At 41.1% G+C, this 25,086-nt stretch overlaps 2 protein-coding genes across 3 annotated transcripts in view; both read right to left on the bottom strand.

Moving 5' to 3' along the window:
* Positions 1-25,086, bottom strand: part of LOC128136236 (zinc finger and BTB domain-containing protein 5-like) — a 450,489-nt gene that overhangs the window by 32,196 nt on the left and 393,207 nt on the right. The gene's annotated exons all lie outside the window — the stretch shown is intronic.
* LOC128136239 (E3 ubiquitin-protein ligase RNF38-like) overlaps positions 7,169-25,086 on the bottom strand; it is a 218,132-nt gene continuing 200,214 nt past the window's right edge. Inside the window, exons 7-12 of the mRNA XM_052775485.1 lie at positions 22,623-22,784; positions 21,371-21,477; positions 17,715-17,799; positions 15,212-15,333; positions 13,981-14,080; positions 7,169-7,966 (exon numbers count right to left, since the gene is read on the bottom strand). Of these exons, the coding sequence (XP_052631445.1) occupies positions 7,904-7,966; positions 13,981-14,080; positions 15,212-15,333; positions 17,715-17,799; positions 21,371-21,477; positions 22,623-22,784 (639 nt within the window). The 3' untranslated portion in view covers positions 7,169-7,903. The remainder of the gene's footprint in view (positions 7,967-13,980; positions 14,081-15,211; positions 15,334-17,714; positions 17,800-21,370; positions 21,478-22,622; positions 22,785-25,086) is intronic.

Consider the following 25,086-nt stretch of genomic DNA (forward strand, 5'->3'; position numbering starts at 1 on the left):
CTGGATCCGAGTCACGGCACCAAGTTTGTTATAGACACTCGTGACAAATTGGAGGAGCCAATTTGTATTAAATGACAAGATCGAATTTATTAGCAAGCGATAAGAGAGCAAAACAGCGCTGGGCGGCCGGGGAGACAGTGCTCCGCCAAAGGCTCGCGCCGAAAATGGGGAAGAGTCCCTTTATTTATACAGTTTCTAGTTTCTGTCTACGTGACGGCTCGTATCTTCTGTATTGCGTGTGCGTTTGTGCCGTCAGTTGCTAGGTGGTCGTAATCTGCCTTCAGGTGGCGGCTGGTATCTTCTGCATTGTGTGTGTGTTTGCGCCGTCATTTGTTTGTTAGGTGGAACGTCTTTCGTTAATCATCGGTACTTAACTGGATACTGTGGTTTTAGATAAGCGAGGAATGTCTCTACCCCCACATGCGATTTCATGAACAAAGTTAACCAGTTCATTACACTTTGAGCAAAGTGAATTAGAGCTCCTGAACTCCCTTCCAACTTGAATTATCCTATGATCCTACAGCTGCCTGCTGCAGTACAGGCAGCCATTCTGTTTTTTGAAGGCTGGGGGAGGCTGTGCCAGTGTGATGCTATGCTAAGAGTGGGTGATTTAGTGGCCTGGCAAACTTCTGCAGTGAGCTCATTCTCTGCTGAAGGAGAAAAGTCCCTTCCAATCTGAATTATGCTGTGATCCTGTGATATTCCAGGAAAGCAGGAAAAGAGGGGTAGGGGAGGAGGAGGAGAAGGAAGAAGGAAAACTTTGCTGTGGCAGCATGCCTGAATAAAATTATCAACAATTGATGGGTAACACACAACACAGATTTGTGGATTTATAGAAGTGCTTAGTATTTTTTTGTTTGAAAATTAAGGGGATTAGACTTTAGAATGTGGTTGTATTTGGGGCAGCATTCAGCCATCAGGAGCACAGAATACCCAATTGACAGGTAACAAAGAAGAGTCTACGATTTGACACTGAGGACATTTCCTGGCAAAGTAAATGGGCTTGATTGTTGGCCTATTAGCTAGCAGATTATATTGGGTGTACGCAGCAAGGTTCTGGTAGCAGGGGGCAGGGGCTACATGGGTGGCCTCTGTGAGAAGAGGTCAGGGGTTGCTCTGTGCTGGACACAGCTGGTTCCAGCCAGCTCAGTAACAGCCCCACCACAGGCCACAGCTGAGCCCATCAGTGAAGCTGGTAGTGGCTCTGTGAAAACATATTTAAGAAAGAGCAAAAATGCTGGAGGAGGGGGAAAGTGTGAAAAACAACAGTGAGAACACCAAAGTCAGAGAAGAAGGAGGGGGAGGAGGTGCTCCAGGCGCCACAGCAGATATTTCCCTGAATCCTGTGGAAGAGACCACAATGAAGCAGGTATTTCCCTGTGGTCCATGGAGAACCCATGCTGAAGTAGATTCTCCTGACAGGAACTGCAGCCTGTGTGCCAGAGTCCAATACTCTCCGACCAGGTTCTTTTAGATATTTCACATAAGGAGGTTGTAATATTTTAATATCAAATTTACTTATTTGAAGATATTTGATGTTACACAGGATTTTGATTTAGCAGAATGATACAGCGATATACTGAAATACCAATACAAGCATAATATAGCAATTGCAATATACAATTGAATCACAATACAAACATGATTCCCATTACTGATATCTATATGCTCACCATCCCAATGCTGTGCATCTCCAGTTGCCAGGAAGGAATACATGGGTTGAAGCCAACACAAGCTGACCAGTTACTGTCATGGGCAAAACAGACTCGACTTGGGGAAAATTAATTTAATTTATTGACAATTAAAAGAGATTTGGATACTGAAAAACAAAGACAAAAAATTAAAGCCCTACACCCCCTTCTTCCCAGGCTCGACTTCACTCCTTCACTCCCGACTCCTCTAACTCCTCCCCCTGCCCCAAGCAGCACAGGGAGGATGGGGAATGGGAGGGTTAAGGTCAATTCATAACAGGTCCTCTCTGCTTCTCCTTCCTCCTCACACTTTTCCCTTGCTCCAGTGTGGGTCATCTCCATGGGCCACAGTCCTTCAGGCTAAACCTGCTCCAGTGTGGATTCCTCTCTACAGGCCGCAGCTCCTGACAGGAGAACCTGCTCCAGCATGGGCTTTCCATAGGCCACAGTTCAGTCAAGAAATATCCACCTGCTCCAGCATGGGGTGTTCCACAGGCTGCAGTGCGGATATCTGCTCTGGCATGGTTCTCTCCACGGGCTGCAGGGAAATACCTGCTCTACCGTGGTCTCTTCCAAAACTTCCACAGACTGCAGGTGAATATCTGCTCCAGCTCCTGGAGCACCTCCTCCCTCTCCTTGGTGTTTGCAGGATTGTTTCTCACACTTTTTCCCCCTTACTCCTCATTGCCATGCAGTATTTTTCCCTTTCTTAAATATGTTTTCACAGAGGTGCCACCAGCTTTGCTGATTTGCTCATCTTTGGCCTCTGGTGGGCCCATTGCCAAGCTGGCTGGAGCTGGCTGTGTCCAGCACGGGGCAGCCCCTGGTTTCTTCTTACAAAGGCCACCCCTGCAGGTCTCGCCCCCCCCCCCCCCAAATCTTGCCACATAAACCCAATATATCTTATTTCCCTCTCTTGGAACTGTCAAGTTGAACATTACATTTTCTTTGCACCGAAAGGTGCAGAGGGAAGCTGCCTAGGGATTGGTTTTCTATTTTTGTCAAAGATCTTCCTGTTGCGCAAATACCAGAAGACAACACAAAACGTTCCCCTGCTACAATACAAACTGTACAGCTTCATAATCCACCCTGGGGTGAGTTTACAAGAATTGTGTTGCAACCACAAAAGGTTTTTCTGTTGCTAGGAGTACTGCTTAATTTGGTTCCAGCCTCTTAAGCAAACTGAGGATTTGCCAGTGATCTAGGCTTAACACAGTAGACCTCGCAAGCCATGTAGGCTGCTACACATCAAGGCAGTGTTTGCAGTACAGGCACTTCTGGGGCTATTTCTGCAGGAAAGGATTTGGCAGGGTGGAGGGTGGGGGATCCTGGTACACAGGCAGCAGCTAAATCATTTAAGGTGTTTTGTTAGTTTAGTTTAGGTTCAGGACATACCTGCTAGCATTTAGTGCATCTAGACCAAGATGTCCTGCTTTCAGAGGCACAGGTTCTAATCAAGTCAGTCTTGAACACCCATGAGGCTCTGTCATTACTCAAACTGGGCAGCCTAGCACCTTAGCTTGTACAAATATAAGTACTAGTGGCAGTACTGTCCACTTTCCAGTTGATAGCTAATTTTTATTGTGTAAAGGGTAAACTAGCTATCAACCAGGATTATAAAGCCAAAAGATATTTAAATAGATCCTCCCATAAAGATTATCTTTAGGAAAACTCCACTAGGTCTTCAAATATTATGTATTTTGAGTACAAAAATAATTTTAGCAGCAGGAAACGATCAACTGCACCATGTGAAATCCTTTAAACAGATTGCATCTGAAGACTCAGTTTACATCATCCCACCAACAAACAAACAAACAAAACCCTACCCACAAAATGGTCTATCTTCTTTTTATTTTACCACTGGTTTCTGTCTGTGACCCTCAACTAACCAAACTCTATACTTCAGATTTACCTCCTAATTCAGGGATATATTTTTACCTCACACAAGGGCACTGCAAGGCATAATACATCTTCACCTGACATACAATGCAAATTATATTTCCAAAACAACCCACCTGCCCCCTGGCACTTTCCTTTTATAATTCATTTCAGTTAAAAAACATTTATAGAAAGCTGAACAAGGCTTTAAAAATGTTATAGTTCAAGAAGTTAAATTGTAAAATAACTATTAATTAAAGACATGACACTGCATTTTTTTTTTAAATTGCATCTTCCTAGGATCTCTAGAAATAAACCTGTTAATTAAAACAAATCTACTTGACAGAGTTAGCAAAACAGGACCCCCCCCCCCCCCCCCCAACCCAACTCTGTTACTGGGGTAGAACTATAAGAAAAAATTAAGTTGGAAGGAATCTCTGGAGATCACCTAGTCCACTCCCTGCTCAAAGCAGATCCATTAGATGAGGATGCTCAGGGCCTTGTTAAGTGTGGAATCTCCATCTTTAGAGATACTCAAAACCCACTTTGCGCTCATGTTGCAATACTTGACCATACTCATGGAAAAAAAATTCCTTGCATCTAATCAGAATTTCCCACATCGCAGCTTGGGCCCATTGCCTCTTGTCTTTTAACTGTGCACTTCCCCTAGTCAACTCATCAGTCATCTGCATCAAGAAACTGTCATGAACACACTCCAGAAATCTCCTGGATTGCTTATGCCCAACCATATTACCCTTCCATCTAGAGCTGCATGAAGAAGCACTGAAATATGGAGAGTACTCAAGGCAAGGACTGCATCCCTTTCTAGGAAGAAGGAACAGGCCAAAATTGTGCAAGTATACATCATATATTTATTTTTATTATTGAACAACTCTCTCCAAAATTGGGCACAGAGATTAAAAATAAAAATTAATTGCACTACTTCATAAAGCATTAGTAGTAACTCATAAAAAAGTACAAGTTTTGTTAAAAATTTATCAAGCTTGCAAATTATTTCATTACAGATATTTATAATACATTTAAAATGTTAAATGACACAATAAAGTGTGATTTTAAAGAAAATGCTTGACAAAATATGATTCTAACAAAACCCATAAGCTTTGATAATCATTAACAAACCAAACAAATAGCAAAATGAGGTAACAATGTACCAAAGGAAAGGAAAAAAAAAAAAACCACAAAGCCCACATAGCTCAATTATAGGAGTCTAAATATAACTCAGTCAAAAACGTGTTTTCCAAAAGTAAACCAAAGGTTGGTAAATGCTGTTCCAAACATTTCTCAGCTGTTAACACATCTTGTTATCACATTCAAGAACCTTTACAGAAGCCATACACAATAAAAAAGGTTTTCTTTGCAGAGTAAGTTTTCTGGAAAGAAAATTATAAAAATGAGACCTTGGAGATATCTGTAAGCCTTTAAGCCTCTCTTTCTCTCTCTCAGGTCAAAGTTATGTTGAGAGCTCTTGCTAAAAAAAAATAAAACAACCTAAAAAAATAACCCCCAACAGGTGTGCCAATATGGTAAACTATTAACATGCCCCCCCCCCTCCCCCCTTCCCTGTCGGGTAAGTATGGCAGGAAGGCAATGATCATTTAAGTGTCTTGCTGGATTCTGGTACCATCAGGCACCACAACAGGCTGTGACATTAGACACAAATGTGCACAGCACATGGCAGTTAATAGCTGAGCATAAATCCCCTTCCCCTTCTCTTTTGACGGCCACAATAGAAAAGACTTGGTTGCAGCTGGTCTGATCTGATTTGGAATGCATGCATGTGTGCTATTTATATACACTAACCACAGGAAGCAAGTCTGCACACATCTGCAAGAGTCCCATGCAAACAGAAGTAACATTCCAGAAGAGATCAGCCACAGGAGTGCAACAATTAAATTCAGTATTTTACCAAATTAGATACTCCATCTCCTAAATCTTCAGCTGCCTCACAGTGTTTTACTGGCAAAAAAAGGGACATTACACACAAAGATTTCTCCAGTTACAGAAAGAAGACTACTTTCCTCTTTGTGTTCATGAAGTGTGCCTTGTTCATTATGCATTTATATCTAGCTTAGAACAAGTGCTGCCTTTCCATGCTTCAAACAAAGTGAATACTGAGTGTAGTAGTGTTTGTTATGGTTAAATCTGTACAGCTAGGGTTGGGTTTTTTTCAGATATATTAGAGACCTTAAGTATTAGAAGACATATACAGCACACACTTTTTAAAATAACCACATGATTTCATTTGCTAAAAAAATAAAGTTTACTATAGGTGATTTAACTTTTTTGATATTGTGAGGTGTCCATTCTTTAGTGTCTGGGGGAGAGGGGAAATTGTAATATTTTGAAGTTGATATAACAGTATATTTTTATTTAGCATTCTTAATTATTGACAAATATGGACAGACTCAAGTTTTGAGTACAATTCGTGTAATTAAAAGACAAGAGCATCTGAAACAAGCAAAAACAATAGCTGTAATTAATTGGTTTGTAGAACCTTCAAAGAAGGGCAAGCAGCATAGAAAACATAACATTGTCTGAAAATATAACTGATACTCAAGCATAACAGCATACAAAAGTATCAGAAATTACATAGAACAAACAAAGCTCAGACTGGCACCAAGTTATAGCAATATTGGTAGTTGTGTCACTTTTGTACTATTGTAACTAAAGTATTGACACTAAATTTAGGAGAAAACATTTTGATGCCAAAAATCACATCCCTTGATTAACTATGGCATGTTTAGATCCAGTTATTTCACTGAAACATCTTTAAGTTCTTAACAGTCTGAAGTGTTAAAGAAAGAAGTCAATATTTTCAACCGCACAACTAAAAATATTATTTGAAAGGCAGTCAAATGAAAGTTACTTCCCATTTCACATCATTATTTGTTCTGGATGGTGTACCAATTTACTCTTCTACAGTGGAACATTCTGGAGACTTGACAGAAAAAGAAATAAGGGAAATTTTTTCATGCTAAGCCTATCAGAAAATACAGAAGGCTAAGAAGCAGCACCCTAGGACAACTGTCCTAGCAGTGAATGACCACCACCAACCCTTTTTGAAGCACAAAAATCAAAAGTTCTACTACTCTGAAAAAACGTTAAAAATTTTATTTTGTTCATTAAGTCACAGGAATAAAATCATATCCTCTTGCAAGTTATTTTAATTGTATACAAACTCTCTTGTAAACAAAGAACATAAGTGATTAAAGCCAATGTTTATATACTAAAGGAGTACATACTTAGCAAGTATAATGGTCAAAGTGAAGAAACTTTGCACAAGACCCTCAGCACCTTTTCAGCTTCCTTTTGGAGGAGGAGCACAAAGTGCAGTATCTTCAAAACTCAAGTCTAATCTGAAATCAACTGAATGTAAATAAATCCCAGCTAGAAGAACTGAGGAGGAGAACAGAAAAGCATCAACAGTAAAAAGTCACCAATTGGAAGTGTTAATATTGTTAACTGAGTTACGCAATATTGCAACTTTATATCCATAAAATAAGCAGTAAAACTGTCATACTGAAATTTGGATTTCCTATCGTGTGTAAAAACCCAAGGTTACTCACATACTGAGTAATGAACACACTCTTTAGAGGTACACTTAAAAGCCTCCAATAAAGGGGAAGCATAACATCTGTTTGAATAGCAAGTAAAAAAGTCTTTTTATACCATTAAGTATATTGGGGAGGAAATATTAAATGTCTATAATTGCAGCACCTTCTGCATTCAGTGTGTGACTCCAAACACAAGGAAAGAAACCAGTGTACAGTACTAGTACTGTTTAAATAGCATAAGATTATACATTGCAGCATAATTAATACTACATACATACATTCTTAGTACATGCTGGTATATATGTTCTCAAACACATATACACACCCAGTCACAAGTGCACTTCACACATCCTCTCACCCCCCCCCCCCATTCATGCCCACTCACAGTATCTGAAGGTAGATTGCTATGTTGTTCGGAGCTACCATTTTTTATAAAAGCACATGCTAAAAGATCATGTCCACTGTAATCTTGCAGCAACACTTGGAATGATCACACAAAACCCAGGAAAAGTTAGTGCACACACAGAATTAAGCTAAAAAAAGTCTTTGGAGTTCCAATCACACAGTTAGTATAGCAATCCCACAATTGTGATGGCTAATTATAAGCTTTATAATTGATTAAGTCGCACAGTGCAAAGAAATGTTCATTGACCCTTTTGTGTAAAGGGAATGCTGGAAGCCACATGGGTAAGTTCAATGGATAGTTCATATATACACGTGACCAGGAACACCCAAAACAGATTTGTGCTCTTAGGTTAGTCATTCTGAATCACGATGCACTTCTGAAGCATCAGCTCTGCAAATTGGGCAGGTACGATTTGCCTGTAAAACCAGAAATAAAAGAAAGTTTAATGCATTGACAAATACACTCGTCATGGTAACAGTGTCTGCAACCCAGAAATAAAATGAAATTGCCACTCGCAGTGATCAAGAGTACCCGAAAGGGACAAAAACAAAAAAGAGATAAACCCAGCGTGCACCCATTTTCTGTTATTTTAGAGCATGTGAAAATGACCTAAAAGTTTTGTGAACTCAAAAGAAAAATACAGTGGGCTGAGAAATCCACCATCACTAGAGAAGCAAGACAGAGGTGGAAAAAAGTGTCCTATACTAGGGCATCCTAGTCTTACTAGCTCTTTGTCATGAATCACAGCTTTTTAGGCTTTCACTACCCCGTTATACCAGCAGAAGAGCAGAAGTCTATCATGCAGGCTTGGCCAAATCTTGAAAGCTGAGGGGGGGGAAAAGAGAAGGGTTTTTAGTAACAGACACAACACACAATCTGACTAAACAGCTTCAAAGCTGAACATGCATAAAAGCTTTAAGTTCAGCCCTTCAGTGAAAAACTTCTTGAGAATACACAGATTCATAAAATAATTCATGTTGGAATGATCCTCAGGAAGTGTCTAGTCCAGCCTCCTGCTCAAAGCAAGGTCAGACCAGGTTACTGTCATAGTTTAAGCCCAGCTGGCAACAAAGCACCATGAGACCACTTGCTCACTCCTCCCCTCTGGTGGGATGGGGAGGAGAAAATATAAAGAAAAGCTTGTGGGTCAAGGCAAGAACAGGGAGGGATCACTCACCACTTATGGTCACGGGCAAAAAAACAGGCTCAACTTGGGGAAAAAACAAAATCAATTTAATTTACTACCAATCAAAACAAAGCAAGGATAATGGGAAGTAAAACCAAATCTTAAAACACCTTCCCCCACCCCTCCCTCCTTCTTGGGCTCAACTCCACTCCCGATTTTCTCTAGCTGCTCCCCTGAGTGGCGCAGGGGGATGGGGAATGGGGGTTGTGGTCAGTTCATCACACGTGGTCTCTGCCGTTCAGTCCTCCTCAGGGGGAGGACTCCTCACTCTTCCCCTGCTCCACCGTGGGGTCCCTCTCACGGGACACAGTTCTCCACGAACTACTCCTACGTGAGTCCTTCCCATGGGCTGCAGTTCTTCATGAGCTGCTCCAGTGTGGGTCCTTTCTGTGGGCTGCAGTCCTTCAGGCACAGAGTGCTCCAGCATGGGCTTTCCCACGGAGTCACGGCCTTCTTTGGGGGCATTCGCCAGCTCTGGCGTGGGGTCCTCCATGGGCTGCAGGTGGGCATCTGCTCCACTGTTCACCTCCATGGGCTGCAGGGGGACAGCCTGCTGTCTCACCATGGGCTGCAGGGGAATCACCTCCTCCGGCACACCTCCTCCCCCTCCTTCTTCACTGACCTTGGTATCTGCATAGGTGTTTCTCTCACACTCCACTCCCCTCTCTGCTGCAGGTTTCCCCTTCTTAAATATGTTCTCCCAGAGGTGCTACCACTGTCGCTGATGGGCTTGGCCTTGACCAGAGGCGGGTCCAACTTGGAGCCAGGGAAGCTTCCAGCAGCTTCTCACAGGAGCCACCCCTGCAGCCCCTCCCCTGCTACCAAAACCTCACCACATGAACCCAAAACAGTTACTCAGGGCTCTCTCCCATTAGGTCCTAAAAATATCCAGGACGGAGGCTGCACAGCATCTCTGGACCTCTGTTCGACTACTTGCTCTTGTGTATTTCATGACATTAATTCCCCTTCGCATCTTAACATAACTGGTGTAAAGATGAATTAGGTGCACATAATGCATCATAGGCTGCAATGTATATCCTCTCTTAACTTGCTATTCCTTCATGCAAGCTAACTTTCTGTAACATGAGCTGCACAATGAACTGAAATTATCATAAGAAACATTAAATAGAAATTTTCTAGCTGAAGTGATCCACATTTAGAAGAAGAGGATTTACAGCCTGAGCCTTCAGGGTGAATATAGGTCATGTTTTCAAGTTTTTCTTTGGAACTATGACTAAATCCTTCTTTTAAAAAAAAGATTTCTCATGTATTCATTTGACTCAAGGAGTTAGGGTATCAATAAACAATCAGATATTGTGAAACATGATAAAATTGAGAGTTGAAAAGACTGACAAGCAAAAACAATAATCTCTCTCTTGTTAATCTTGTCCCATTGTCCTGGTTTCAGCTGGGATAGAGTTAATTGTCTTCCTAGTAGCTGGTATAGTGCTATGTTTTTGAGTCTGGTATGAGAAGAATGTTGATAACACTGATGTTTTCAGTTGTTGCTAAGTAATGTTTAGTCTAAAGTCAAGGATTTTTCAGCTTCTCATGCCCAGCCAGCAAGAAGGCTGGAGGGGCACAAGAAGTTGGGAGGGGACACAGCCAGGGCAGCTGACCCAAAGTGGCCAACAGGGTATTCCATACCATGTGACATCACATCTAGTATATAAACTGGGGGGGAGTGGGGACAGGGGGAATCACCGCTCGGGGCCTAACTGGGCATCGATCGGTGGGTGGTGAGCAATTGCACTGTGCATCACTTGTACATTCCAATCCTTTTATTATTACTGCTGTCATTTTATTAGTGTTATCATTATCATTATTAGTTTCTTTTTTCTGTTCTATTAAACTGTTCTTATCTCAACCCACGAGTTTTACTTCTTTTCCCGATTTTCTCCCCCATCCCACTGGGTGGGGGGGAGTGAGTGAGCGGCTGTGTGGTGCTTAGTTGCTGGCTGGGGTTAAACCACGACACCCATTCACTGTTTAACCTCTCTTTCATGAGTCTTCAGCCGTATTTAACATGGATTTTTTTTCTCACTGTAGTCGAATATATAGGCACATAATTCAGTATAAAATAGGTTTTCCCCTGGCTATCTCATATTGCCTGAAAAAGCCTTTCTATGTAGGGTTTTATAACTATAGGACAGGCAAAAAATCCAAATTTCATATGTAGACAAGTCAAAGTTTGCTTTGATGCCTTCTATTGTTGCATCACCAGCTTGTAATGGAATAGTAATTTTTACTAAAATTTACCAATGATAATGTGTTCCCTTGCACAGTTTATCAACATGGGATGTGAATTTAAAGTGCAAAAGTTATTTTACCCTACTCCCTAAACACAGTCTAAAACTTTGTGTTGACATAGTGTAACTGCACACCCTTTAGGCTCAGATTACACAAATCTTTCAATTAAAGACAAACCTGCCTAGTTGACACTGTTATGCTGATGGGGTTTTTTTCTAAAGTCAGTCATCCTTTAGCCAATACTAGTGTTAAAAGTCAGCAATTTCTAAGCTTGGTTAGAAGCATCAGCACAAAATTGCCTCACAAATACTACAGTTCACTTCAGATTACTAAAAAAAAGAATGCCCCAAAACTGTTTTTTTTTCCCATTTAACTGATCTTTAAGGGCTATCTTCACTACCCTTTGATTGCCAATTGAAAGTGCTTAATGTAACATAAGAACTGCCATACTGAGTCCAACCAAAGCTTCATTTAACCAAATACTCTGAATTGAACAGTGACCAACAGCAGGTGCATAAGAAAGAGCATACATGATATTTACCTGATACATTCCCCTACCTTCCAGCAGTTTGTGGGTCAAGTGCTTTTTGAGCCAGATGCAATGTCTTTGCATCAACAACCCTAGGTGGAATTCTCTTTTTAAAAACTTATCAACCTTCACAGAATTTCAGCATCCATCATGTCATGGGGTGCATGACACCCAATGGTCTTAGTTCTCATTTCAGAAGAGGGAGCAAGCTATTGTTCCTTGTTTACCTTTTCTCCATGCCACACATAGAATCATAGAATATCTCAAGTTGGAAGAGACCCATAAGGAACATTGAGTCCAAATCCCTGCTCCTCACAGGACTACCTAAAACTAAACCATATGACTAAGAGCGTCGTCCAGATGCTCCTTGAACTCTGACAAGCTTGGTGATGTGACCACTTCCCTGGGGGGCCTGTTCCTGTGACCGACTACCCTCTCAGCGAAGAACCTTTTCCTAAGGTCCAATCTGAACTTCCCCTGACACAGCTTCATTCCATTTCCTCATGTCCTATTGCTGGTCACCAGAGAGAGGAGATCAGCACATCCCCCTCCGCTGCCCCCTTGAGGAAGTTGTAGACTGCGATGAGGTCACCCCTCAGCCTTCTCTTCTCTAAGCTGAACAAACCAAGTGACCTCAGCCACTCCTCATAAATCTTGCCCTCGAGACCTTTCACCATCTTGGTTGCCCTCCTCTGGACACACTTTAATAGTTTGATATCCTTCTTATATTGAGGCACCCAAAACTGCACACTCCAGGTGGGGCCACACTAGTGCAGTGTAGAGTGAGACAATCACCTCCCTCGACCAGCTAGCGATGCTGTGCTTGATGCACCCCAGGACACAGTTGGCCCTTTTGGCTGCCAGGGCACACTGTTGACTCATATTCAACTTGCCATCCACCCAAAACCCCAGATCTCTTTCCACAGGGCTTCTCTCCAGCCTTTTGTTCCCCAATTTGTATGTATAACCAGGATTACCCTGTCCCAGGTGCAGAATCTGGCACTTGCTCTTGACTGCTCTTGACATGACTAAGCTTTATGCAATGATGGTTTAACAAGTCCAGTGCGGAAACATGCTTCAGCTTTGCCCCAGACCACAGACATGAATAGCAGGGGACTGTAAAATATTCTGTACTGACACTTGCATGTAAGTTAATTTGAGTTAGTTGACAATCACTGTATAAAACAGTCTAAATAAATATCTATGAATGTTAACATGCTTTAAAAAAATATATTTCAAGCTAGAACAACTAGATGTTTACGGTCATCTTGTTGATTCTCAGACATGTTCTACAATATTCTGAACCCAAGCACATATTTCACTCAAATAAGTTCTACTGAAAAGAAAAAAAAAAAAAGAGCAGTGTTGTGGAAACATTTACACCAGTCCTAGATTCTGTAAAAGCTTTAGAATATATTGAGTACTCTAACCTAAAGTTGTTTTCAGATTCCTTTTTTTTTTTTAAATCCTATCATTATTCATGATGCTTCATTAGCCAAAAGATTACTGCCAATATCAAATCCAATACTTCACTTTATGCACAGGATATTCTGCTGCATGCATGAGGCAGTCATTTCCTTGACTTTATAAAGCCTGGAATTTATAGGACTTTATCCAAGTTAAAAATGTATATTCTCTATAGGAATACATTTGTCAGCAAAGGATGTGAACTTTTTTATTTTTAATATATATCTTAAAATGATGCAACATAAGGTTGCATCTATAAGTCTCTAGGAAATGTTTGACATGCTGCTTTCACATAGGACTGTGGAATATTTCATATTGCAACACATACTACAGAGATTAAAGTAAATCTGAATAGAATTTTTAAAAAAGTGAGACAAGAAAGGAATGAATACTTTATTAGCAGTAAGTCTGGATAACACAGCTTGTACAGATGTCTCCCTATATATCATCTTCTAAACTGTATTCCTATCCTTCTCACTTTCTGTACCACTGCTATTCTATCTGTAAACTTATTGCGCTGTCCTGCTTCTAGGTCTTCTGCCCAACTTGTTTTGAAAGAATATCTCATAGCATGCATAAAGCCATAATTTCATGCTAAGTCTTTTTTTAAAAAAAAAATATCTCTCAATCATGCCTTATACTTATAAAAATAGATACTTTTTTATTTGCCCCAAGAATTCAAATTCATAGTGAAAGGAGGGATTCTTACAGAAGCCCTTTGTACCAGTGAAGATCATTCTCCTCATATTCCTTTTAAAATTACCCTATTCCAATTATTATTACAAAGAAATATCTTTTTTTATCACTAAAAAAGAATATTTCTATAGTGTAAGGAGACAACAAAAAGAAGATAAATTCAGCTTGTGCCCTTTTTTGTTACTTCAGAGCCTAAATATTAAAAATGAGAAACAAGAGATGAAATGCAGAAGAAAACTAAAGAAAAAATGAAACTACAAACTAGGACATGATAAATTGCATCCAACACAGATTTTATTTACCTTAAGCCATTTATCAACACACTTGGCATGAAACTCGTGGTTACAGGGTAAGACTCTAAGTAGCTGCCTTGCCTCAAAGTCACACATACACACTACACACCTAAAAAAAAAAGACAGCAAATATCTATAAACTTTCTCATTTAATAACAATAATTTCTATTCTATAGGCAACTTATAAGGTCTGTCTGCAAAAGTTTTTTTTTAAAACCACTGGAGTATCTACAGTGATCAAACTTCTGTGGGTATAGATCTCTAGTGGACCAGTGTAAAATGAGAACTGTTTTTGGTTTGTTCACCATGGTTTCAAATCCCAAAGCAGACAAGGGCTCAAACTCATACCCATGGGAGTTCATTGGCCCAAGCAATAAATAGATTGTATTACCGTAACTCAAAATACTGGAGTTCATGCCTGCTGATATAAACAGGTACTGCAAACCCTATAGCATATTTCTTTCGGTTTTAACTTTAATTTTAGCTATATTAATATAAAAACCAGAAAACTTGCTTTGAGTATTTCTCAAAGCCATAATTGATTAAAGATCACACACATTTTTACTATGATAAATTTCTCCTTAAATTACATCTATATTCTGTTGTACATTTTGTAAACACATTTCTTCCCCAGGGAGATCATAACTTAAGTCCTCTGGTATTTTTATTTTTCTTATTCTTTATTATGTTAAAAATAACATTGAAGATTACTCTAAGTGGAAGAACAGAGAAAAAAATATCTTCTGTTCAGTTTCAAACATTTGACAGCACTGTATATCACTTTCACTGCCTCCCACCTATATCTCATTTCTCTCTTACGTAGATCTTTCAAACAGAATTAATCTTAAAAATAAGAAAATATAACTGTAAACCTCAAAGACTGTCAAAAGCTCTTCCAGGAGCACTTGAAATTTTAGTATTTGGAAAATATTTCAATATAGGCTGAATTCCAAGTTGATGATGCCCATTTAATATCTAGTATGCCAAACAAAAATTTGGAAAACTTTTTAAAAATACTGAACAACTAAATTTGAACATCTAACTGAAGTGAGACTATGCAGAATTTTAAAGACAAGATAAATGATATTTGATTTCAAAAATGGTTTAGAGAAAATTTATCTTTTTTATTTGAGTGCTTTTAGAGAACTTATGTTACAGTATTTGCCTAGTTGAGGCTGCAGCCTGAAGGAATGGAAACACAGTCATGTAAAGTATGTAAATTTGAGATAGATGTACTTACAATGTCTGTTCTGACTGATGATTGCTTGGATTGAACCTATAAGATGGAAGCTGTTCAATGTCTGCCTTTGTCAGTCCTCGAGGCTTAGCTTCTCCTAGACGTTCTGCCAAATTCAGCAGTGCCTACAAAACAAGGAATTTGGACTTTTTAACATTCATTGCTCAAACAAGCTCCAGCTCTACCAGAAGTGATTTATTCTGCCATGTCACTATCACACCAGGTAGCACAACCCACGTCTCCATCAAGACATGTTTAGTCTTGCTTCTCTCTCTCTACAACTGCAAGCACTATGGAAAGATGTCTTTCAAAGTTTGATCATTGATGAATCCTTCTGAACTGCATAAGATAGATAGTATCTTTGGGATTTCCAAATATCCATGACCTAACTGTTAATCACTCCTGCAGCTCTATTCACAGCTTGATATATGTTTTGCTTTAGAAATTAACCCCCTTCCCCACACAGTAGTGTGAGTAACCAGAATAAAATGTTGAAAAACTTGCTTTCTAGGAACATGGAATGAGCCTAGCTCTATGTGGCCAAGAGTTTAAAGGGACACCTTCTGACTCCCATTCCACTTCTTGGGCTAACTGAATTGAGACATGGAGTTTTTATGCTGAACCTTTGGAAACAAAGGCATGACATCAAACTGAATAGAGACACTTTCTGATTAAATTTTGTACTCGTTCATACAGGTAGAACACTGTACCTAAGTGCTCCTCATGTAAATAATTTCTGCTCCCTCATGAGGGGCTTCAGAAAAGCATCAGTATCAACTTGATAGAGAACTGAAACACAGAATTTAAGAGATTTGATGAAAGATGCAAAGAGTACAGATACTCAAATAGCCCAAAACCTGGAGCCCAACATGCCAGCTACAATATGATGCTGCTTTTAACTAGCACAAGGAGCATTATAAGAGAGCTTGTCATTACACTGTAAATCATAGAATCATTTAAGTTGGAAAAGACCTTCAAGATCATTGAGTCCAACCGTCAACCATGCCCACTAAACCATGTCCTGAAGTGCCTTGTCTATGCGCTTTTTGAATACCTCCAGGGATGGTGACTTAACCACTTCCTGGGCAGCCCATTCCAATGTCTGACAACCCTCTCAGTAAAGAAATTTTTCCTAATATCCAACCTAAACCTCCCCTGCCGCAACTTGAGGCCATTTCCTCTCGTCCTATCACCAGCCACCTGACAGAAGAGACCAGCACCCACCTCACTACAACCCCCTTTCAGGTAGTTGTAGAGAGCAAGAAGGTCTCCCCTCAGCCTCCTTTTCTCCAGACTAAACAGCCCCAGTTCCCTCAGCTGCTCCTCATAAGACTTGTGCTCCAGGCTCCTCACCAACTTGGTTGCCCTTCTCTGGACACACTCCAACACCTCAATGTCTTTCCTGTAGTGAGGGGCCCAAAAGTGAACACAGTACTCAAGGTGCGGCCTCACCAGTGCCGAGTACAGGGGGACGATCACCTCCCTGTTCCTGCTGGCCACACTATTTCTGATGCAGGCCAGGATGCGATTGGCCTTCTTGGCCACCTGGGCACACTGCTGGCTCATATTCAGCTGGCTGTCAACCAGCACACCCAGGTCTTTTTCTGCTGGGCAGCTTTCCAGCCACTCTTCCCCAAGCCTGTAGCGTTGCATGGAGTTGTTGTGACTGAAGTGCAGGACCTGGCACTTGGCCTTGTTGAAAGTCATACAATTGGCCTCGGCCCATTGATCCAGCCTGTCCAGATCCTTCTGTAGAGCCTTCCTACCCTCAAGCAGATCAACCCTGCCTCCCAACTTGGTGTCGTCTGCAAACTTGCTGAGGGTGCACTCGATCCCCTCATCCAGATCACTGATGCTATGCACATGCATAAATACACAGCTCTGAGCAGAAGCAAGGAGAAATAGATACATGAGGAGGGGTAGGCAGTAGCTGAGGTTTTCTGAACAGAATTTGATGGGAATCCAACAGACTGAGAAGCAGCAAGGACAAGAGCTGGGATCAGCCCTCAATTATCTAAGACACCACTGACATTTTATTTCAAAATATGTGACTTGCTGTACTCTCCTTATTGTCAAGAGAAAATATATATTAAGAGATTCTTGCCAACATCACATTTACCTGAATTCATCCTATAATATTAACACTAATCTGTAAGCATTAAAAGCACTAAGTTATAGCATATTCAAAAGAATAGGATATTTATGCTCAATATTTAAAAATCAAGCAAAATGCAAAAAGAAGAGTCACATCTAGAATGGAAAGTTGAGGAATTTAACCATTGTTAATCTGAAAGGATAGATTCTGGGGAAAGGAAATAGATACAAAATAAGAGTGTTTCTAACATCCAGTGTTAGAAACTAGTATGAAAAAAACGTTTCTAGATTCTCTCTTCATAAACATTAAATTTATTTAATCCCATTTTTGTCTTTGAAAAGCAAAACACCATTTAAGTTCATGTATTGAGTTAACCTCTGCTCCTCATGAATTTGTACTTCACACACCAACCTCATAGTTTTCTACCTCTCCATCTTCCACATCCAACTCAAAACTGAAAGCTGGTCCAACTGCAGGTGGCACTGGAAGCACTGATCTGCCAGAAGAACAAACAACAGTAAGACTCAACATCTTCCTGAAGGAAAGCATGCAAACATATGGCAGAGGTAGAGTTATGTTATTGATCCTTCTTAAATCAACAAATTCTAAGAATCATTAAAAAGGTTAAATTAAAAATTAAGAATTAAAATTCAAAGTAAAGGAGTCCAAGTGTCCTGGTTTTGGCTGGGATAGAGTTAATTTTCTTTCTAGTAGCTGGTACAGTGCTATGTTTTGGATTTAGTATGAGAAGAATGTTGATAACAGTGATGTTTTCGGTTGTTGCTAAGTAGTGTTTAGTCTAAAGTCAAGGATTTTTCAGCTTCTCATGCCCAGCCAGCAAGAAGGCTGGAGGGGCACAAGAAGTTGGGAGGGGACACAGCCAGGGCAGCTGACCCAAAGTGGCCAAAGGGATATTCCATACCATGTGACGTCATGTCTAGTATATAAACTGGGGGGAGTTGGCCTTGGGGGGGCAGATCGATGCTCGGGAACTAACTGGGTGTCGTTTGGCGAGTGGTGAGCAATTGCATTGTGCATCACTTGTTTTGTATATTCCAATTATTATTATTGTAATTTTATTATTATTGTCATTTTTTTTTCCTTTCTGTCCTATTAAACTGTCTTTATCTCAACCCACGAGTTTAACTTTTTTTCCGATTCTCTCCCCCATCCCAGTGGGTGGGGGGAGTGAGTGAGTGGCTGTGTGGTGCTTAGTTGCCAGCTGGGGTTAAACCACAACACAAAGGAAAGCTAATTGTGCCACTCTTTGATACTCATTGTATTGCATTTTTAAATTGCATGTATATTGCTATGACAACTCATATTTACAGTAAGGCTCAGTGTTATTACAGTAATTAATCTCTTGATAGCTTGCATCACAGAGTTAATATTAATATTGAACAGTTTCTGGTTTTAAATTTGACTTATTTAAATAGATAGAATATCAACAATGATAAATAACACAAGTTCACTTAGCTCCCCAATACAAAAGCATTCAAGCACTCGAATAAAATAGAATAGAATAGAATAGTTCAGTTGGAAGGGACCCACAATTATCATCTAGTCCAAGTGCGTGACCACTTCAGGGCTGACCAAAACTTAAAGCATATCAAGGGCACTGTCTAAATGTCTCTTAAGCACTGACAGGCATGGGGCATTGACCACCTCTCTAGGAAGCCTGTTACAGTGTTTGACCACCCTCTCCATAAAGAAATGTTTCCTAATGTCAAGTCTGAACCTCCTCTGATGCAGCTTTGAGCCATTCCCACATGCCCTGTCACTGGATACCAAGGAAAAGAGATCAGCACCTCCCTCTCCACTTCTCCTCCTCAGGAAGCTGTAGAGAGCAATGAGGTCACCCCCTCAGTCTCCTTTTCGATAATACACATAACAAAGATAATTACAATATAGTACAGGACCAACTTCCATCAGACCCAAGTATACATTTTGTCATAGTTTAAGCCCAGCCAGTAACAAAGCACCATGAAGCCGCTTGCTCACTCATGCCCCCCAGCCTCCATGGGATGGGGAGGAGAAAATATAAAGAAAAGCTCATGGGTCGAGACAAGGACAGGGAGGGATCACTCACCAATTATGGTCACAGGCAAAAGACAGGCTCAACTTGGGGAAAAAACAAAATCAATTTAATTTACTACCAATGAAATCAAAACAAGGATAATGGGAAATAAAACCAAATCTTAAAACACCTTCCCCCTACCTCTCCCTCCTTTTCCCAGCTCAACTCCACTCCCAGTTTTCTCTACCTCCTCCCCCCAGTGGCGCAGAGGGACGGGGGATGGGGGTTACAGTCAGTTTGCCACACATTGTCTCTGCTGCTCCTTCCTCCTTAGGGGGAGGACTCCTCACTCTTCCCCTGCTCCACCGTGGGGTCCCTCCCATGGGAGACAGTTCTTCACGAACTGCTCCTATGTGAGTCCTTTCCACGGGCTGCAGTTCTTCATGAGCTGCTCCAGTGTGGGTTCTTTCTGTGGGCTGCAGTCCTTCAGGCACAGAGTGCTCCAGCGTGGGCTTTCCCATGGAGTCATGGCCATCTTCGGGGGCATCCACGTGCTCCGGCATGGGGTCCTCCATGGGCTGCAAGTGGGCATCTGCTCCACTGTTCACCTCCATGGGCTGCAGGGGGACAGCCTGCCGTCTCACCATGGGCTGCAGGGGAATCACCTCCAGCGCCCCTCCTCCCCCTCCTTCTTCACTGACCTTGGTATCGTCATAGGTGCTTCTCTCACATTCTAATCTCCTCCCCCACTGTAGGTTCCCCTTCTTAAATATGTTCTCCCACAGGCACTACCACCGTCGCTGATTGGGTCGGCCTTGGCCAGAGGCGGGTCCGACTTGGAGCTGGGGAAGCGTCTAGCAGCTTCTCACAGGAGCCACCCCTGCAGCCCCTCCCCTGCCACACAAACCCAAACACATTTCCATATAACATGAATTTGGCCAGAGAAGAACCTCTTCAGATATAAAGGCAAGAGTGCACTATTTTTCTGTTTTTTTCTTTTAAGTTAAAAAAGCATCTCCATCCCACAATAGTAATATGGGTCAAAGTTTAATGCACAACCATAGAAATAAAAAATCCACAGCACTATGAATGTCATCTAATTAAATTAATCAGGAATGATTGTGACACTCTGTCCCTGAGTAGACAGACAAGCGTCTATAACATCAGAACAGACTTTGTCTGAATGCATAATGCAAAGTTTAACAACTTCACTGAATCGTATATCCTGGTGCTATTTTGATCCAAGTCAAACTGCAGAGGTAGAAACTATACATGTTGCAGCAAAACAACAAATGACAAAGTTGGATTATCTCCCTGTCAATGACACCTTTAAAATAAATCCTCATTTTCTAAGCATTTTGTATTAATTTCAAAAACGGAACCTACAAAGAACAATAAATTCCATGTCGCACATCTAAACTACAGCAGGCGGGATCTACTTTAAAAGGTTACTGATAATCCCTTAATGTTACTTCTCCCATCCCTTCTCTTCCAGAAATGGTTAATCAGGTGCAGAAGTTCAAAAGCTGTAACAGATTATCAGTTTGGAAGAAAGAAACCCCCCAAACCGAAAAACACACCCACACCCAGAAGGCTCCTCTCATTATGCTTCAGTAATTAATTAAGAGTAAATTGGTTTGCCTGTTGGTTTTTTTTTTTTTTTGTAAGGACTGTTAGATCTTTATCCTACATAAGTAGACTTTAGGATGTAACCATGGGTATAACTCATAACTATTATCTAAGAATCAATTGTAACTGTTCTACATTGAACATCTTTAATGAGATTTCAACAGAAAGAAGAGGCATAGCAGATTCAAAAACTACATTATCATCAAACTTTTCACTTGTACTTTTTTTTTCCTTGCTCAGGTATGTATGCTGCTCAAATAGACTGGAAACTTTAAATATAACTACAAGTTTTCTTATTCCTTGGGATTGTCTGAACTGTCTGTACCCTGTGGTAGAGCCCAAACATAAAAAAACATTGAGGGCATCAACTAGCTTACAGAGTTATTTAGTAGTCTACGAGTACAATGTGCTTTGGACTTACAGCACATATGGTAATAGGCTGGGATGGTACGAGTGTGGTGGTATTAGTTGCTGTGATCGGTATCTACTGCGCCCTGTGAGTCTTCGAGGCATAAAAGGTGGGTAAGGCTGTAAAAAGGAAGAAAAACTTCAAATTTTTTTGGTCTTATTTAATAATGAAATTAAATGAAAAGTGAATGTTGAAATACATTTTAAATAAGGCATTATCCAAAAAAATCCAGCCCTGTCCAAGTTAAAAAATACCAGAGTTTTCAAACAATTGTTTTGACCAACAAATCTCATCAGTAATATACAATTATACTATCCTGCAGGAAAAAAAGTAACAATGCTAACCAGAAACCCTTGCAAGCTAGCTAATAAGCATTTTGTAAGGCTTAGCCTATATATGGGCTGGTTTGGATAGGCAGGACTTGAATTGGTGAACATGCTGCAAACCAAAAGCTGAGGGCTTTTGACCTGGCACAATGTGCTGGCTTGTGCAGCTGGTTGGGTGGGAATGAGAGTTTTAAACAACATATACAGGAGTTCTTTCACTGGTATAGGCCAAATATCCATTAGGGGGCACTGCCCGGATGCGCCACAGCAAAACCACTTTAAATAAAGAGCAAGGTTTAAAATGAATAAATGAAGAAATCACATTCAGAGTTGGGCTCAATTACATTCGTTTTTGGGAGGAGGGGCTGTAGCCTTTCAACTGCATACAGATATAGTGCCTAAAGAGACATTCACGTTTACAGCTTCAACACATTCTTTCCATAGGAGAAAAAGACTATTTTCCTGTTTCGATTTGCGTGCAAAGCTCTTTAGTTTATTTACATAAGTCCTCAGTATGACTGTTTAAAACATCTTGCACTGTCTACTAAAATGGGAGCAGGTAAAGAATTGTAACTTAGACATAAATTGTATTTTTCTAAAAATACTCAGTAGTGAAAAAAAATGTTAGCAGATTTTTAGAACCAAAATTCACACACCACTACTGAAATTTTATTCAGAGGACTCGAGACATTTACTTTTATGAAAAAAGATCGCTCAAAGATTTTGTTAGCGTGTTTTCATTCTTCCAAGTTTGAGCCCTCAGACTATATGAAATAAGTCTAACCCTAAAAAACAGCCATCCTGACTTTCCACAGCTGCAGCCACTAATGAAATTCAATTGCAAAAATGCCATTTTTCAACAAAATGGTTATAATTTAGAGCAAAGATCAAGAACTTGAACTCAGCATGCATGAGGATGTACAAAAAGCAATACTTACAACTCCAAATGAAACCTCTTGGTGTAAAGGATCATGGGTTAAGAATTGGATAGGAGCTGAGGAAGTCAATGTTGGTGGATGAGTTGATGGAGGGTAGGTAAAGCTTCCTATAGGAAGATGTTCTCCAAGCAGTTCTACTTCATTCTCTATCCTTTGAAGTGGCTAAAAGAAACATAGGGTTTGTTGTATTAATAGAAAACCATTTTTTAAAATTTATTTTTTAACACCAAAAAAACACAACTTCAATTGTATGTTCTGAGGAGTTGTGGAAATTTTATGGAGTTGTACTGGGTATATGTGGCAAGGTTTTGGTAGTGGGGGGGGGCTGCAGGGGTGGCCTCTGTGGGAAGAGGTAAGAGGCTGCCTTGTGCCAGACACAGCTGGTTCCAGCTGGCTCGACAATGGACCCACTGCAGGCCAAAGCTGAGCCAATCAGCAGCGTCGGTGGTGCCTCTGAGAAAAACTATTTAAGAAAGGGCAAAAAAAAAGCTGGATGGAGAGTAGGAGAAAACAAAAAAGAGTGAGAAACAGCAGAGGGAACACCAAGGTCAGAGAAGGATGAGGAGGAGGTGCTCCATGGCACCAGAGCAGATATTCCCTGCAGCCCATGGAGGACCCACTCTGGAACAGACTGATATTTCCCAAAGGAGCTGTGGGCCATTGAGAACCCATGCCAGAGCAGATTTTCCTGATAGGACTGCAGCCCTTGAAGAGCCCATGGCGTAGCAGAGGAAAGGTGTGAAAAGGAAGGTGCAGCAGAGAGTGACTGCTATATACTGACCATAACCCCCTACCCCTCCTCCCTCTTGTGCCGCTTGGGCAGGGAGAGGAATGTGGAGGAGAAGAACTACTAGCAGTGGATGAGGCTTGAGTCAGGGATTGATTACTTGAGAGAACTTGACCCATACAAGTCCATGGGACCAGATGGACTACATCCAAGGGTGCTGAGAGAACTGGTCGATGTCTTTGCTAGGCTGCTCTCTATCATCTTTAAAAGGTTGTAGAGATCAGGGGGAGATCTGTGACAACTGGAGAAAGGCAAACATTGCATTCATCAACAAAAAAGGCCAAAAGGACAATCTGGGAAACTACAGGCCAGTCGACCTTCAGTCCCTGGGAATATCATGGAGTGAGTCCTCTTGGAACATATTTCTGTGCACATGGAAGAGGGAACAGACAGCATGGTTATACCAAGGGAAAACCAACCAGATTGTCTAGTATGATAAGGTGACTGGATTTGTGGATGAGGGGAGAGCAGTGGATGTCATTTACCTTTTGACACTATCTCCCACAATATTCTTGTAACCAAGTTTGGATGTTACAGTCTGGATGGGTGGACAACCAGATGGATAAAAAAATGTTTGGATGATCAGGCTTAGATCATAGTGGTTAATAGGTCATACTCTACCAAGATGCTGGTAACAAGTGGTATACCACAGGGACCTATCCTATTTAACAACATTATCAATCACCTGGAAGAGACAGGGTACTTGCTCATGAAGTCTACAGCTGATATCAAATTCAGGAGAACAGTCCATATACTGGAAGGTAGGGCTGCCATACAGCAGGACGTGGACAGGCTGGAGAAATGGGCCAACAGGAACCTTATGATATTCAACAAGGACAAATCCCAAGTCCTGCACCTGGGAAGGAAGAACCCCTAGCAACAATCCAGGCTGGGGAATGACTGGCTGTGAAGCAGCTCTGCTGAAAAGGCCCTGGGGCCCTCGGTAGACAGCAAGCTGAACATGAGCCAACAGTGTGCCCTGGCAGCAAAGGCGGCTATCAGTATCTTGGGCTGTATTAACAAACAGTAGCATAGCCAGTAGATTGAGCAAAATGATTATCCACCTTCTACTCAGCACTTGTTAGACCTCATGTAGAATACTACATCCAGTTTTGGGCACCCAAATACAAAAAAAAAAAAAGACATTGTTAAAGTAGAACAAGCTCAAAGGAGGCCCACCAAGATGGTCAGGGGACTGGAGCATTTGTCCTATTAGAAGAGCTTGAGGGAACCAGGCTTTTTCTGCCAGGAGAAGAAAAGGCTTGGGGGAGGGGGGAAGGACACCTAACAGCAGCCTTCCAATACCTGCAGAGATTTGATCAAGAAGATGGAGCCAGGCTCCTTACAGTGGTGCATGGTGGAAGGACAAGAGACAATGGGCATAAGTCAAAACAAAAGAGGCTCCAGCTAAATACAAAGAGAAGCTTTTTCACCATGAGGACAGTCAAGCAGTGGAACAGGAGCCTAGAGAGTTTGTGTAGCCTCCATCCTTGGAGGTTTTCAAGACCCAACTGGAAAAAGCCCTGAGCACCCTCACCTGACCTCATAGCTGATCCTGTTTTGAACAGAAGGTTGAACTAGAGACCTCCTGAGGTGTCTTCCAACCTGAATTATCCTGTGATCCTCTGATCCCTTTCATCAGACTGCATATATAAGGCAGCAACTGACTTCCTTAAT

Source organism: Harpia harpyja, chromosome W (genome assembly GCF_026419915.1).
Source record: "Harpia harpyja isolate bHarHar1 chromosome W, bHarHar1 primary haplotype, whole genome shotgun sequence".
Taxonomy (NCBI): Eukaryota; Metazoa; Chordata; class Aves; order Accipitriformes; family Accipitridae; genus Harpia; species Harpia harpyja.